Here is a 15,270-nt window from a genome sequence, read left to right on the forward strand (position 1 = left end):
ACATGCTTCTTCACGATGCATGTTTAGAAGTGGTGTCCATAAGTGGACAACGTCACTGGCTCTACTCTTTTCTGAGGGAGCCAGAGAAGCAACAAATTGTCCCCCTGCTTCTGGCCGCCCCACATTCCTCCTTTGTGTTGTCCACCATGGCCCTGTCTGGATCCTGACCTAACACAGTGAAACTCATAAATTGAGTCTACAGCTTTAGCCTACATCCATTGGAAGAGCAATAATACAGCGTTAATTAGACCCCAGCTATGGATGGATGCACTTTGTGTCTGAGTGACAACCTGCTATCATCTGCCCATTTGGTTTTGTAGGTTTGGGGAACAACTCATATATTATGTCCGTGTACCTCTCTGTGATCATCAAAGTCTACATGAAAATCTGGTGCGTCCCTTTTAAGAAGCGTGAAACCTCGCCCCCTTCCTCAGAGCCTCACTCCCAGCAACCCTGGCGGAGAGGCGGCACCTTTCCTGGAGGAGGGGAGCACCGCCCCTTGCCAGGTCCTGGAGGCCTGTGAACTACATTACCCTGAAGGCTCTGCGCCCGTTCTTCGGCGCCCCTGGACCAATAAAGGCTCAGTAAAGAGGCACTTCCGAGCTAGTGGACTGCGTCTGGGCGGCTTTTCCGGCGTCTGCAGTGGTCGTCATTTTGTAAACTCGGATGTGTTCAAAGGTTAGCAACGCAGGGCCGGCCCGAGGTCAGGGAGTCAGGAAGGAACTGTGCCCGCTGCTCTGAGCTTAGTCTGAGGCTCGGCGTGGTTGCTCTTTGGCCTGACTCTCTCCCGGGTCCGGGAGGGGCGTCCGTGCTCGGGCCCCACCTTCGCCCACAAACTCTAGCGACGGCGACAGCCCAGATGTGTCGGATTCAGGTAAATGCTGCGTCATCCGGGCCTCACCCAACTCTTCTCATTCAGCAGTGTTTTATTTTATCTGTGTTCTCTTACCAGTGTTCTATAGTTATTTTTATTCCCCAAAACCTTGGTTTTCCGGATTTTCAAATATGACCTGCGTGGAAAAAGAAAATTGCAGAGAACTTCAATGTGCAGTTCAGTAAGCTCTAAAACTAATATCCGTTCACCACTCAGGTCAAAAAATGCGATATAAAAAGGACCCCCAGAAGCCGCCTGCGGGGTTCCTCCAAAACAATTATCCGCATCCCCCCAAAACGAACGTACTGGCTGATGTTTCAAGTAAGCATTTTCTTTCTTTTCTTGATAGTTTTGCCAACCATGTGGGAAATATTTGATGATTCTAGTTTTGCACGCTTGTTTTAAAATTTTTTATGAATTGAATCATGTAAGAATTCTGTGTTTTTCTTCATTTGCACAATATGGTGTTATTTTACCCATGTTTTTCGTGAGTATCCATTCATTTTTCTTTCTATGAAGTATTTTATAGATATTACTATATGATTAAAATGTTTTCATAGATCCTCTTCTTAAAGGCTTTTCTTTGTTTATGGTTTTTGGTTTGCTTTTTTGTTTGGTCTACTTTCGTATTTATAAACTTCGTACTGCAGTCATATCTGCTATGTGTTCTGGGATATATAAAGAATGCACTTGTCTAGCGTGTATATTAAAGTTACTATTATATTTAAATGAACATTTCCACTTTTTGATCTTTTTTAGCTTCAAGTTACTAATTTTAACTTAGTTCTTTGAATGAGATGATTATACTTAGTCTTAATCTATCCCATAGTTGTATTTTCATACACACTCATTGTGCATTAGGTAAACTTAACAGTTTTACAGTATACAGGCACTTAGAGGGTTTTTGCTTTTTCAGTGATTTTACTCTTCTAATAGTATTTATTCTACTGGTACATCATTGTTCTCTGGTGGTATTGGAAGAGAAAATGATTAAGACATCTTGTTAAAATCCTTTTTTGGAGGGGGATATAATGAATCATGGTAAGGTTAAAAAGTTATAATGCTGGGAATCCCTATCAGGATGTTTAGAACCCAAGAACCCATGTTTATATAATGAGGGTGCAGTAAAGGTCAGGTCCTGTAGATTGTTTCCTTTGTCTTAAGTTTAAAGAGTTATCAATGATGTCCAGTTATCTCAAACTACTCTGATTCTAGCCACAACCTCTTTATCACAAATTAATTTTCTGGTGCCATTTCCTTCTTGTTGCTCCCTCTCTCTCCCTCTTTTTTTGGCTGTACCATGCGGCTTGCAGGGATCTTAGTTCCGTGACCAGTAATCATACCCTTGCTCATGGCAGTGAAAACACCAGGTGAACTGGGTTTCAGCCATGTTGAGTCTCAGATGTTCCAGTGACTCCCAAATATAGGAGAAAAGTGGACAGCTGAACATGCAGTGCTAGAGTGCTGGGGAAGGCTTCAGGATGCCATTAGGCAACAAGGGAAGAGAGGCAGGCTGTCACAAAGACAGACAAGAGGAGTGATCATCAGCGGGAAGGTAGGGGGTAGGGAAAATGCAGCAGGTGGCCCAGGTTTTTATGGGAGATTGGCCATGAAATTGATGCAGAGGTAAGGCAGAAATGGAGGTGAAGTAATAGCAAAGTCAGGCTTGTTCTTATTTCTTTTCCTATGCACTCACCAGGATTTTGTGGTAGAACTTGGGGAGTTTGTCACAACGTCAGATGAGTTTACCTAAGGTGTGTCAAGTGGGTGTGGATTTTGAATGGGTGTTATATGGGCAAAGATTGAAACTGGTGCAGAGACATAATGTGCTATATGGAAATGAACATGGCCAGGCGTATTTAGATCTGCATGTTGTGACTGAGGTAGAAGTCATGAATGAGGCCTAGTGGAAAAGCCTTCAGAAGAGGGCTGGGGAACCGGCAGTGGATAGTTGGGGTACAGTGGGATCCTGTTGCTTTGGCAGGCACTTTCTGATGCCATGTGCAGAAGGGTATGTGAGGAGGCAGGAGACATGCCAATTTTGTGGGCCGGGTGGTGGTGATGGGTATCAGATGTATGAGGAGGTCCACTGAGTAATATGCATGTGGGGAAGGTGTATGAAGTAATTGCCCCAGGCCCTAGTACTAGGAGTATAAGAGAGAAGGATGGGGCTAAGTTTGCTTGTGTCTGGGAGACATGATAGTGGGTACACTCAGGCTGTTGTCTTGGAGGAAAGGGAAAGGGCCCTGCATACCAGGCTCACAGATTACATGGTATCTCTCTGTCCACCTGCCTGTTGTTGCTCAGGGTTGTACATACTGATCAAGGAAGCATGAAGAGTTATTGGGCCCCACTGCCCTCTAAGTCACAGAGCTGGGGTGGATGGTGAACCCAGAGTGAGTACAGGCTGGGGTTAAAAGTACTTATGGTGTCCTGGGGAGAGAGGCTGCTTATGTACAAATCTGTCCCATCATCACAGGGCCCTGTGACCTTTGAGGACGTGGCTGTGTACTTTTCCCAGGAGGAATGGAAGCTTCTTGATGAGGCCCAGAGACTCCTGTACCATGATGTGTTGCTGGAGACCTTTGTACTTGTTGCATCATTGGGTAAGACCCTCACACCTATCCCAGAATCCTGAGCTGCTCCCTGCCTTTCTTTCTTTTTCCAAGGGGAAGTCTGCTCTTTTCACAGCTAGACAGTGGGCACATCTCTATTAATGCTTCCTTGTCATCTGTGCTGTAAGTGCCAAGGCTGGGTGAGTGTGTAGATTGTCTCCTTTCACAAGGAGCCCCAATACCACCTGCTCTGAGGTTTGTTCAGTGAAGATTTTCTGCTTCAAAAACTTGGAATTTATTCAGTGGGTTCCATAATTCTCAGCCACTCCCAGGTACGTTGACTCTATAGGCTCATGCCATCTCTGTGCTCCAGCTTCTGTCCTCTTTTAGGTGACATTTCCTGGGTGCTGAGTGTACCAGGCATTGTTGTGAACCAACATGGTCACTATTTGTGGGGTCCACTAGGCTGTTTCTATGATACCCTCCTCAACGAGTATTTTTGTGACATTATTTTTCTTTCCTTAGGTTTTTTTTGGGGGATTGGTTGTTCCCCTGGCCAGTACTGACCACTCATCTATGCTATCTTTCCCTCAGAAGTTGCATCTTCTAGGTTCCATGTTGTTCTCCAACTGGAGCTGGGAGGAGAACCCTGGGTACGTGAGAGAGTGGACATGACTCCAACCCCAGCTAGGGGGGCTCAAAGTGGGCCTGGCCCTGGTGATTGGCATCAGGGGGAGGAAGTAATACCATGGCTGGGTTCAGATCATATCAGGCACATGTCCTGTGCTGAACACTGTTTTGGTGCCAAGGACAGTGACTGTTTTTCTCATATCTATCTTTCCTACCCATTCATGATACTTTGCTCCTTCTATCATTTCTACCCTTTCAACCCAGGATTACCCCTCACCTCTCTGTCTTCCACTCCTTATTGGACCTCTCCATCCTCACTCTGCTGTGCTCTCCAATATTGGTCTACACTTAATGTGTCATGAGGTCTGCACCTATTTATAAAATACTCCTTTTATACCAGCTACTCAGTGACAGTAGGATTTTCCTGGTCCAGGATACAGCTTTCCACACAGCACACAAATGTCACCAGCAACCAAGGCCTGTCAAAACTGTTTCCGGAAGAGTGAGTTGTGGACCCGTGGCTCCTCCGTGAGCTCCCACCACCCTTGTGTCTTTTGCCTGGTTAGTCCTCCCTGTTCTGTGAAATGGAGAGGCACAGTGCTGCACAGAGGCCCTTTCCTTAACATGCTGCCAGCTCCCTTGTCCAGAAAATAGTCCCATGGATTTATTTCTTGGTACATCACACACATATTTGTGATGGGGCCGCCTCCTTCTTCCAAAATCTACATGAAGTTCATCCATATGTCTGTGCTTTCAGGTTGTTGGCATGGAGCAGAGCACAAGGAGATAACTTCTGAGCAGAATGTTTCTATAGAAGTGCCACAAATAAATACTTCAAAGACAGACCTGTCCATCCGGAAGTCCTATCCCTGGGAGAGGTGCTGCCTGGCCTTAGACAGTAGTTTGTGTGTAGCTGAAGACCTGGGAATAATTCCTGGCCAGAAACTGTGTGTGTCAGGTGTGAAATTTCACCAGCACAGTGCAGGGAAACTCTTTAGAAGAGACATGGGTAAGACCTTTATGAGGAGCCACATAGTCCATGCATCCAAGAACTCTTTCACATGCCAGGAGGCTGGGAAGGATTTCCCTGGTAGCTCTAGCCTTCTCCAGCCACAGGTCACTCCACAAAAGGAAGCCAAGTGTGCAGAGGCCTTTCACAATGGACATAGCCTCTATAAATACTATCTATGTGAGAAAGCCTTCAGCTGCAAACACAAACTGGCTCATCACCCGAGTGTCCACACTGGAAAGAGGCCTTACGAATGCAGTGAATGTGGGAAAACCTTCAGCTTTAAAGGGATACTTGTTAAGCACCAGAGAATCCACACTAGAGAAAGGCCTTATGAGTGCTGTGAGTGTGGGAAAGCCTTCAGCTGGAAAAGCTCACTTGTTCAGCACCAGAGAGTCCACACCAGAGAATGGCCTTATAAGTGCAGCGAATGTGGGAAAGCCTACAAACACAAAAATTCACTTGTTAAGCACCAGAGAGTCCACACTGGAGAATGGCCTTATAAGTGCAGTGAATGTGGAAAAGCCTTCAGACACAAAAAGTCACTTGTTCACCAGAGAGTCCACACTGGAGAATGGCCTTATAAGTGCAGTGAATGTGGAAAAGCCTTCAGACACAAAAAGTCATTTGTTGAGCACCAGAGACTCCATGTTGGAGAACTGCTTTATAAGTGCTGTGAATGTGGGAAAGCCTTTATTTCTAAAGTAAACCTTTGTCGTCACCAGAGAGTCCACACTGGAGAAAGGCCTTATGAATGCAGTGAATGTGGAAAAACCTTCATTTATAAAGACAGTCTTGTTCGGCACTGGAGAGTCCACACTGGAGAAAGGCCTTATGAGTGCAGTGAATGTGGAAAAGCCTTTAGCCGCAAAGACTCACTTGTTAAGCACCAGAGAGTCCACAGTGGAAAATAGCCTTATAAGTGTAGTGAATGTGGGAAAACTTTTTTAAAAAAAATATTTATTGTTTGGTTGATTGATTTAGCTGTGCTGGGTCTTAGTTGCAGCACCCTGGATCTTTGATCTTTTTTGCGGCATGCAGGATCTTTAGTTGAGGTGTCTTTAGTTGAAGCCCCTGGGAAAACTTTTAAATAGTGACCCACTCACACTTGTTTGGCACCAGTGAATTCATATTGGAGAAAGGCCTTATGAGCGCAGTGAAAGGGGAATTTCTTTAGCCAAATCTCCAACCTTATTGTACACCAGAGGATTCACACTGGCACAAAGACTTCTGAGGGCAGTGAGTGTGGGAAGTGATTTAGCCAAACTGCTCTCGTTTTACACAAGAGAGTTTACACTGGGGAAAGGCCTTATAAGTGCATTGAATATGGGAAACATTTTAGTCAATACTCCACTGTCATTAAGCACCAGAGTTCACACTGGAGAAAAACCATATGAGTGCACTGTATGTGGAGAATTCTTCAGCCAAAACTCCCAGCTTACTCAACACTGAAAAGCTCATGCTACAGAAAGGCATCGCCAGTACAGGAAATGTGGAAAATTTTTCTGTCAGAGTCTGCTCTGACTGAGCACCAGAAACTTAACAGCCCAGATGGATCCTGTGAGCACAGTGAATGTAAGAAAGCTTTCAACTGAAGGTCTAACCTCATTCATCACCAGAAAGTTCCTACTGGAGAAAGACCTTCAAATGAGATGAGGAGAGCAGCGAATGAGCTGTCTCCTTAGTTAATACATCATACTAAGTAGGCTCTGTGAGGGACTCATCATCTGGAAGTTGAATGCCATACATCTGAACAGCCCTAGTGTGCAGATTGCCTGTAAGTTCCAGGTTCATAGGAAGCTTTTAAGGAGATATGCTCTACTTCTGACCTGTGCAGGGCCCTTGCCATATTTAATGTCACTGTGAGTTTCTTATCTCTACTAAGTGGCAGATCCCAATACTGGAATCAGTCACCTCAGTGTGATCAGGGTAGGTTGGCTTTTGTGCTCTCCTATCCCTTGTAGAAAAGCATGGATACCCTGAGCACTTGGGTTTTGTCGTTCTCTTAGTTCCTGTCAACTGCCTATGACAGGACCAAAGCAGCTTTGATCATGGGGATCCAGTCCATTTTCTCCTGGTGGCTCACAGTGGTTTGCCTTCTTTGGTGGCATTGTCTAATACCATGTTAATGGTGGATTTTATTTAGGTCCAAGTCACCCTGTTTGGGAATTATCTGCCTCAGTTTTTCTGCTCTATGCCATAATAAAAACTATTATTTAAGCCACCTTTCATCTTGGGCTTTGTCCACTGTTAGACTGATGTTGAGAAGCAAATTGGACTCTCAGGATGAAGAGGAGCAGGTTTTGTGGGTGTTCCAAAGTTTGTATACCTCACTGGGGATAGTATCATGGTGGAGAATAGTTTTCACTAATTTGAATTGTTGTTGAAGGTTTCCTGGGGTAGACTGCAGGGCTCTGTGGGACTAATGTTGTGACCTGGATGTTAGAATTTTTGGTGGGTCCCGAGGTCACCCTGAGATGAGGACAGTTGTATGAACCACCAGTGTTTTTTGGAGCTGCATAAGTTCTCTTTTTTCACATGGAATGTCACATCATGACCTCAGTACTGTTCAAGAGAAGAATTTCTCTAGGTCCAGCTGGAAAAGAGCCGTGTGCCATAATGTCCACGTGTGCTATGATGTCCGCAATGTGGTAGGCTGGTGTTCATGACTGTTAGATTACAGATATCAGGAGGGAACCATATTTGGTACAGAAACACTGGGAATTAATAGGATGTGAGAGACTAGCAACAAGAAGGGATGAGCCTTTTCTAAAGCTGCATCCACGAATGTTCCCATGACTGGCTGTTTAGGATAAGGTTTTTGCAGAAATTCTCAGGAGCTACAGAGCTATTTCTCTCCCCCTGAGCCCCCAGTCTGTGTCAGACTGAATAATGTAAAGGTTTTAGGATTCCTATAGCATCTGCAAATTTTTTCTCTGAAGTCCACTGCTGCACAGTGAAGACAATGGGGAATGAGAGTGGAAATCATGTAGTTCAGGCATGTGAATTTTAGGACCCAGGCAGAGTTCCTGGATAACTTAAGTGGAAACACGTTTTATTGCTTGCAAGTCTTCATTGCTGCTGTGACGGAATCCCCTCATGAGAGTAGGAGAGGTGATGGAATTGAGCTGTGGTTGCCACAGTTTTACTGAAAAGAGATTCAGAAAAGAAGTTCAGATTTTTATGTGAAACCAATTCCTATTACAATTTAATTGAGCTGTATAGTTTGTATGCATTGAAATGAACATACCTAAAATGTACAGCTTGGTAAATTTTAATACTTCTAAAGCCATGGAATCATCATCATAATAACAAACATCCATCATTCCCATATCAGCTTCTGACATCTCTCCCAGGACTCTCAGGTAGCTAGTATTGATTTACTTTTTTTTTTTTCCCCCAGCTATGCTGCACAGCTTGTGTGATCTTAGTTCCCCAACCAGGGATTATACCTTGGCTGTGGCAGTGAAAGCACAGATTTCCAATCCCTGGACTGCCAGGGAAGTCCTTTGATTTACTTTTTTCCCATTCAATTAGGTAGTGTTTTCTAGAATTTTAATATCACTGTGATCTTTTTTTTTTTTTTTTTTTTTTTTTTTTTTTTTTTTTTTGCAGTACGCGGGCCTCTCACTGTTGTGGCCTCTCCCATTGCGGAGCACAGGCTCCGGACGCACAGGCTCAGCGGCCATGGCTCACGGGCCCAGCCGCTCCGCGGCATCTGGGATCTTCCCGGACCAGGGCATGAACCCGTGTCCCCTGCATCGGCAGGCAGACTCTCAACCACTGCGCCACCAGGGAAGCCCCCATCACTGTGATCTTAATGTTTACTTTTGTATTTGTTTTCTTCTTTAACGATGCATAATTATATTGAGAATCATCTAATTTGTCTACATGAAGAGATCATTTTTTAAATATCTGAAAAATGTACTGTTTAAATATGCCAACATTTGACTGTTTATCCATCTCTCTGTTAAAGGATGAGGTTTTGTGGTTTGTTTCCAGTTTGGCTATCACAGATAAGCTTACTATGAACGTGTACATAAAATTCTTTATATGAACATAGGGATTCTTAGTCTAAAGTGAGTGGCTGTACCCATTTGCATTCCCATCGGCAGTATGGGAGCATTCCAGTTCCCCTGTATTCCTTACCAGAACTAGGTTGGTATGGTCTGTATTTTTAATATTATCTGTTTTAAAAGTGTGGAGATGTATCTCACTGTGGTCTGATTGCATTTCCCTAGTGATTCATGATGTTGAACATTTTTGTGTTCATTTGTCAGATGTATGTCTTCTTTTTAGTACGTAAGAAGACAATAAATGTGTTGGAACTTGACTTTTCTTCAGTGACTTTGCTGGGTGGAGTAAATGTTTCTGCTATTCACAACATTACTCACCATGTGTAGTCCTCATTATTAGCATAGTTTCCATTACTTTAAGTCTAGACAGTTAGTAAAAAGAAAAAAAACCCGACCAACCCTTGATTATTGCATTTGACAATTTCCCTGGTATAAATGCTCCAACCCTGGGCAGTTTCAAGCTGTTAATATGAGGTTGTTACCAAACCAGAGTCAGATCAAGCCAAGTGAAACCTCTGAGCTTCCCACAGTGAGACCATGGGCACTGCTTCCTTTCCTGGTTTCCTGGCATGTGTGTCATTGGTGCCAGCACTGGGCTCTGTGCACTGTATTCCTTCTCTCCCAGCAGTCCCATCGTTGCTGCTCTGAGGTCTTATAAGACAGGGCTCAGAAATCTTGATGTTTGTGTGAAAGATCCCACCAGCCTTCCCTGTCCCTGGTTGGGTGACTCTGTCCAGAGGCATGGAACCTTGGTGTCCCAGGCCTTCCACTGTCCTTTGCTGACAGACTCTGGGACCTGCTTATGCCAGCATGTTCACATACTGACCTGGTCACTACTTGAGGGGACCACTGGCTTGTTTCCTTTAAGACCTTCCTTTAATGTCCTTATAATTTTAGAATGTGTGATCTCATGGGACGGGGCCCACTCCCTTTCCCTGTCTTTCCTCTTTGACTGGCCTCCTCAGGCCCAGGTGGTTTCTCACCTTGAGCAATAGGAGGGCCCTGGGTGCCTGACAGGGTGGATGTTTTTCCTGCAGCATCAAGGGAGGCTGAAATGAACGTGGCCCACGTGCGTGGGGGTGAGGAAATGGTGAGGTATCAGAGCTGGGTTCCCATCACACCAGGCCTGTGTCCTATATCCACCAGTGTGTGGTACCAGTGACAGATTTCAAGAGTTTCTACCTTTACTTTCTTGTTGATGTTTTTTGTTTTGTTTTGTTTTATAAGTTTATTTTAGTTTATTTATTTATTTTTAGCTGTGTTGGGTCTTCACCACTGCGTGCGGGCTTTCTCTAGTTGGCGGCGAGTGGGGGCTACTCTTCATTGCAGTGCGCTGGCTTCTCATTGTGGTGGCTTCTCATTGCAGAGCATGGGCTCTAGGCGTGCAGGCTTCAAGCAACAAGAAGCAGGCTTCAGTAGTTGTGGCATGCGGGCTCAGAGCACAGGCTTAGTAGTTATGGCACATGGGCTTAGTTGCTCTGCGGCATGTGGGATCTTCCTGGACCAGGGATCAAACCCAGGTCCCCTGCATTGACAGGCGGGTTCTCAACCACTGCACCATCAAGGAAGCCCGCTGTTGATGCTGTGACTCTTCACTTCTGGCCCTGGTTCTCACCCATTCCCTTCCACTGCTCCCTTTGCAGTGCTGTCAACATTGACCTGCACTTAAAGTGTTGGGATATGTGCATGTGTCCTTAAATACTCCTTGTAGCCCAGCTGCTGTGATGCATTCAGACATTCTGGGTCTGGACACAGCCTTCTACTCATTGCTCACCAGTCACCAGTAGCCAGGCTTTGTTGAAAGGTAAGTTGAAGACCCTTCCTCGTGTTCTTACCCATCATCTGTTCTCTGCCATCAGATGAGCTTCCCAGGCTCAGCTCTGCACAGCAGGCCTTCCTCACACAGGCTCTGGCCCCATGCATCTCAACAATCTTAAGGACTTACTGCTGGGTGTGTCTGAGACACATTTCTGCTGGGGCCACGTTTATTGGCATGTCTCTCCTTTCAGGTTTTCAACATGGAGCCCAGGATGAGGAGGCGCTTTCAGAGCAAGGTGATGCAGTTATAGAGTCACAGGTCAAGACTCCAAAGCCAGGTCCTTCTATCCAGAAGTCTCATTCTTTTCTTTTCTTTTTTTAAATTAATTTATTTATCTTTTTATTTTTGGCTGCATTGGGTATTCGTTGCTGCACAGGCTGTCTCTAGTTGCAGCACTCAGGGGCTACTCTTCATTGTGGTGGCTTCTCTTGTTGTGGAGCACTGTCTCTAGGCATATGGGCTTCATTAGTTGTGGCATCAGGGCTCAGTAGTTGTGGCTCACGGGCTCTAGACTGCCTGCTCAGCAGTCGTGGCATGGGCTTCGTGGCTCCGCTGCATGTGGGATCTTCCCGGACCAGGGCTCAAACCCATGTCCTCTGCATTGGCAGGAGGGTTCTTAACCACTGTGCCCCCAGGGAAGTCCCAGAAGTCTCATTCTTAATGTGATGTGTGGCCCACTCTTGAAAGACATTTTGCGCCTGGTTGAGTATGATGGGACACAGTGCGAGCAAGAGGTGTACCTGTGTGGTGAGTCTTTCCCAGCACCAAAAGGAGCCGAGTAGGAAGAAACTCCCCAGATGGGATGAAGGGAGGACTTCATTGGTGAAGAACTGCAGCTTTCACGTGGCAGAAAGGACCTTGACGTGCTGAACGGGAAGGAAGGACTTTCCGGCCAGTTCAGGCCTTCTCCAGAACCAGGCCCCTCACACGAGGGAAGACACACAGTGACATGGAGGGCAGGGAGACCTTTGAAAGTGGATAGAATGATTACAAGTGCAGTGAATGTGGGAAAACCTTTAGCCATGAACACATACTTGTTGAGCACCAGAAAAACCATTGCAGCGAAAGTGGGAAGACTTTAATCAGACCGTCCCATGTGGTTCAGCACCAGAAAATCCACACTGAAACCAGGCTATATGAGCACCTTGGATGTGGAGGGTTCTTTACACGAAGATCTGGCCTCATTGAACACCAGAGAGCTCACACTAGGCCAATGTCTTATGAGTGCAGCCAGTGTGGGAAGCACATTAAAAGACCACTTTACACTCATTTTTCATCAGAGCGTTCACATGGGAGAAAAGCCATATAAATGCAGTGAATGTGGGAAAAGTCTGGTCTGATTTAGCGCTGGGAAGTACTGCTATGCAGGTGTTTAAAATTTTTTTAAATTGTGATACAATGCTTGTAACATAGCATTTACAGTCTTAACCATATTTAACTGTAAGTTTATCGGTAATAATACATTCACCTTTTGTGCAGACAAATATTCAGAAGTATTTTCATCTTATAAAACTGAAAGTAAACCCATTAGACAACAACTCCTCATCCCCACTCTCTTATCCCCTGACAACAACTATTCTACTTTCTATCTATGAATTTGTCCACTCTGGGTACCTAATATAAGAGTCATAAAGGTTTTCTCCTCTTGTGGCTGGCTTATTTCACTGAAGACAATGTCCTCAAGTTTCATCTGCGTCCTAGCATGTGTCAGAATTTCCGTCTTTTTTGAGTGAGTAGTACTCCATTTTATGTATAAGCTACTTTTTCTGTATCCCTTCATCAGTGAGCTCTTGGGTTGCTTTCACTATTTGGCTATTGCGTATAATGCTGTTGTAAGCACGATTGCACAAATATTTCTTTGAGGCCCTGGTTTCTGTCTTTTTTAGGTATGTTTCCAGATGGAAAATTGTTGGATCATTATTTCAATATGTAAATTTCTTGAGGAACTAAGGGGCTGTTTTCCATAGTAGCTGTACCATTTTACACCGATACAGCTATATCATGTAAGGTGCATGTACAACTTCATTCTTTTATGTATGGTTATCTAGTTTTTTCAACACCACCTGCTGAAAAAACTCATTTCTCTTTGAATGGTCTCTGCACCCTTTAAAAACATCTGAGTATGTATGCGAAGGTTTGTTTCTGTGCTCTTTTATTCCATTCTCCTATATGTTTGTGTATGTCAATAACACAGCATTTTGATATATACTTTTTAAGTTTTTGAAAGTGGTTTGACTCAGTTTTGAAGCCCTGGCAGGAGAAGAACTGTCCGTTCCCCTTCTAGAACAGCTGATGAAGCCCAAAACCCCAACCACTTCCCTTATCAGGCTCTCATTCTCTGAACTACCAGACACCAAGGTGTCAGACATTTAGTGATAGTTCCTATGTTCTGGAACCCATACAATTATTCAAAATAGCCAATCCACAGACAGCTCATGAAACCTAGCTAATCCCATCACTCTTGCCAAATATAAACTGCCCACCACAGCTCCAGCTTTCTGTTAATCCTGTCCCTGGGCTCAGCCCTCTTTGTTGGCCTGTCTAACGTCTTTCATTCTGAGCTGTAAGTAACAAAGTGTTCTGTCTTTCATGTATCCCAGTATCATTGTGCTGTGTATTCCACCATCAAGAAACTTTTGGTCTTACAGAACTATTCCACACCCAGCAGGGTATTAGGAGTACGGCAGATGTTGGACAGTCTTCAGCCACTAGTCTGTCTCCATTCAGCACCAGGAAGCTCACACTGGAGAAAGACGTTACACGTGCAGCCACTGTGCTCTTGGCTTTTTAACATAATAACAGATGTAAGCTCTGGAGATTAGCCCCTGTGAGGGAGATATCCCCCAGAAACTGCATCTTGTACATCCAGACATCCTCACTGGGAGATTCACGGTAAGGGCCAGGTTTGTGGGAAACTGGTGAATTCTGTTGCACTTTCAGACCTGCCTGGGGCCGTCACTGGAGTTCTGTCACTGCCCATGTGTATTATAGAAGCCACTCTCCTGGTATTAGCTGGCAGGGAGTATGGTCACTATAGTTAGTAATACTGTATTGGGTGTTTAAAACTTGCTAAGAGTAAATCATAGAAGTTCTCAACACAAAAAAACTTATGTAACTATGAGGAAAACGTGAAGTAGACCTATTGTGGTGATCATTTTGCAATATAAACCAATACTGAATCATTATGTTATACATCTGAAACTAATAAATGTTATATGTTAATTATACCTCAATTTTTTTTAGAAAGCAGAGAGAACAGATTGCTGTAGTCTCTTGCTTTTCCTGGAGTATTCGCCAGCCATTTGAGCCCTTTGGTGAGATCTCATGCCCACCCCTTTGATTTGTTCAGGTGTGGACATCACCCACTTTGGACAGAGGACTCCATCAGCTGTTGGCTGGCAGCTTACAGAGGTTTCGCTTGTTTCAGGGTCATTGTTGATTGTCTTATGACATTCTTGACAGATTTTTTCGAGCCTCAATTTTACCCATCCTAGGAACTGCTCACCTTGCTGGTTTTTGCGATAAAGTTATTATTGGGTGTTTTTCTCTGTTTCTTTCTTTTTTATTGAAGTACAGTTGATTTGCAGTGCTGTGTTTATTACTGGTATACAGCAAAGGGATTCAGATATATGTATATTTTTTTCCATATGGTTTATCACAGGATTTAAAATAAACAAATAAATAAATTTAATTATTTTTGTCTGTGTTGGGTCTTCATTGCTGCGCGCGGGCTTTCTCTAGTTGCGGCAAGCGGGGACTACTCTTCATTGTGGTGCACGGGCTTCTCACTGTGGTGGCTTCTCTTGTTGCGGAGCACAGGCTCTAGGCGTGCAGGCTTCAGTATTTGTGGCACATGGGCTCAGTAGTTGTGGCTTGCGAGCTCTAGAGCACAGGTTCGGTAGTTGTGGCGCACAGGCTTAGTTGCTCCGCAGCCTGTGGGATCTTCCTGGACCAGGGCTCGGACACGGGTCCCCTGCATTGGTAGGCAGATTCTTAAACACTGTACTACCAGGGAAGCCCTATCATAGGATATTGAATATGGTTCCCTGTGCTATACAGTAGGACTTTGTTATTTATCTATTCTGTATAAAACTTTACATCTGCTACCCCCAAACTCCCACTCCATCCCTCCCCTAGATCTTATTGTTTAAGCCACCTTTACTCTTGGGTTTCTGTTTACTGTATGCTGTGGGTTGAGAACAGAATTGGGCTTTGCCAGAATAAAAAGTACAGACTTCTGGGGCCCTCAACTTTGTGTGCTCCAAAGGAAACAGCAGGAGGACAAAGCACAACTCTAAGTGTAGATT

General features: G+C 44.6%; 2 protein-coding genes across 2 annotated transcripts in view; both read left to right on the forward strand.

Annotated features, from left to right (window-relative positions):
- Positions 1-1,092: 1,092 nt before the first annotated feature.
- Positions 1,093-8,657, forward strand: LOC132509363 (zinc finger protein 501-like). Its single transcript, XM_060130335.1, is given in 3 exon segments — positions 1,093-1,195; positions 3,354-3,480; positions 4,817-8,657. Coding segments are annotated over 3 exon segments (1,410 nt in total). The 5' UTR covers positions 1,093-1,186; the 3' UTR covers positions 6,091-8,657.
- The window catches only part of LOC132509362 (zinc finger protein 501-like), a 46,750-nt gene continuing 34,919 nt past the window's right edge, over positions 3,440-15,270 (forward strand). Inside the window, exon 1 of the mRNA XM_060130332.1 lies at positions 3,440-3,480. The gene's annotated coding sequence lies outside the window, so the exon portion shown is untranslated. The remainder of the gene's footprint in view (positions 3,481-15,270) is intronic.

The sequence above is a fragment of the Lagenorhynchus albirostris genome, chromosome 19 (assembly GCF_949774975.1).
Source record: "Lagenorhynchus albirostris chromosome 19, mLagAlb1.1, whole genome shotgun sequence".
In the NCBI taxonomy this organism is placed as follows: Eukaryota; Metazoa; Chordata; class Mammalia; order Artiodactyla; family Delphinidae; genus Lagenorhynchus; species Lagenorhynchus albirostris.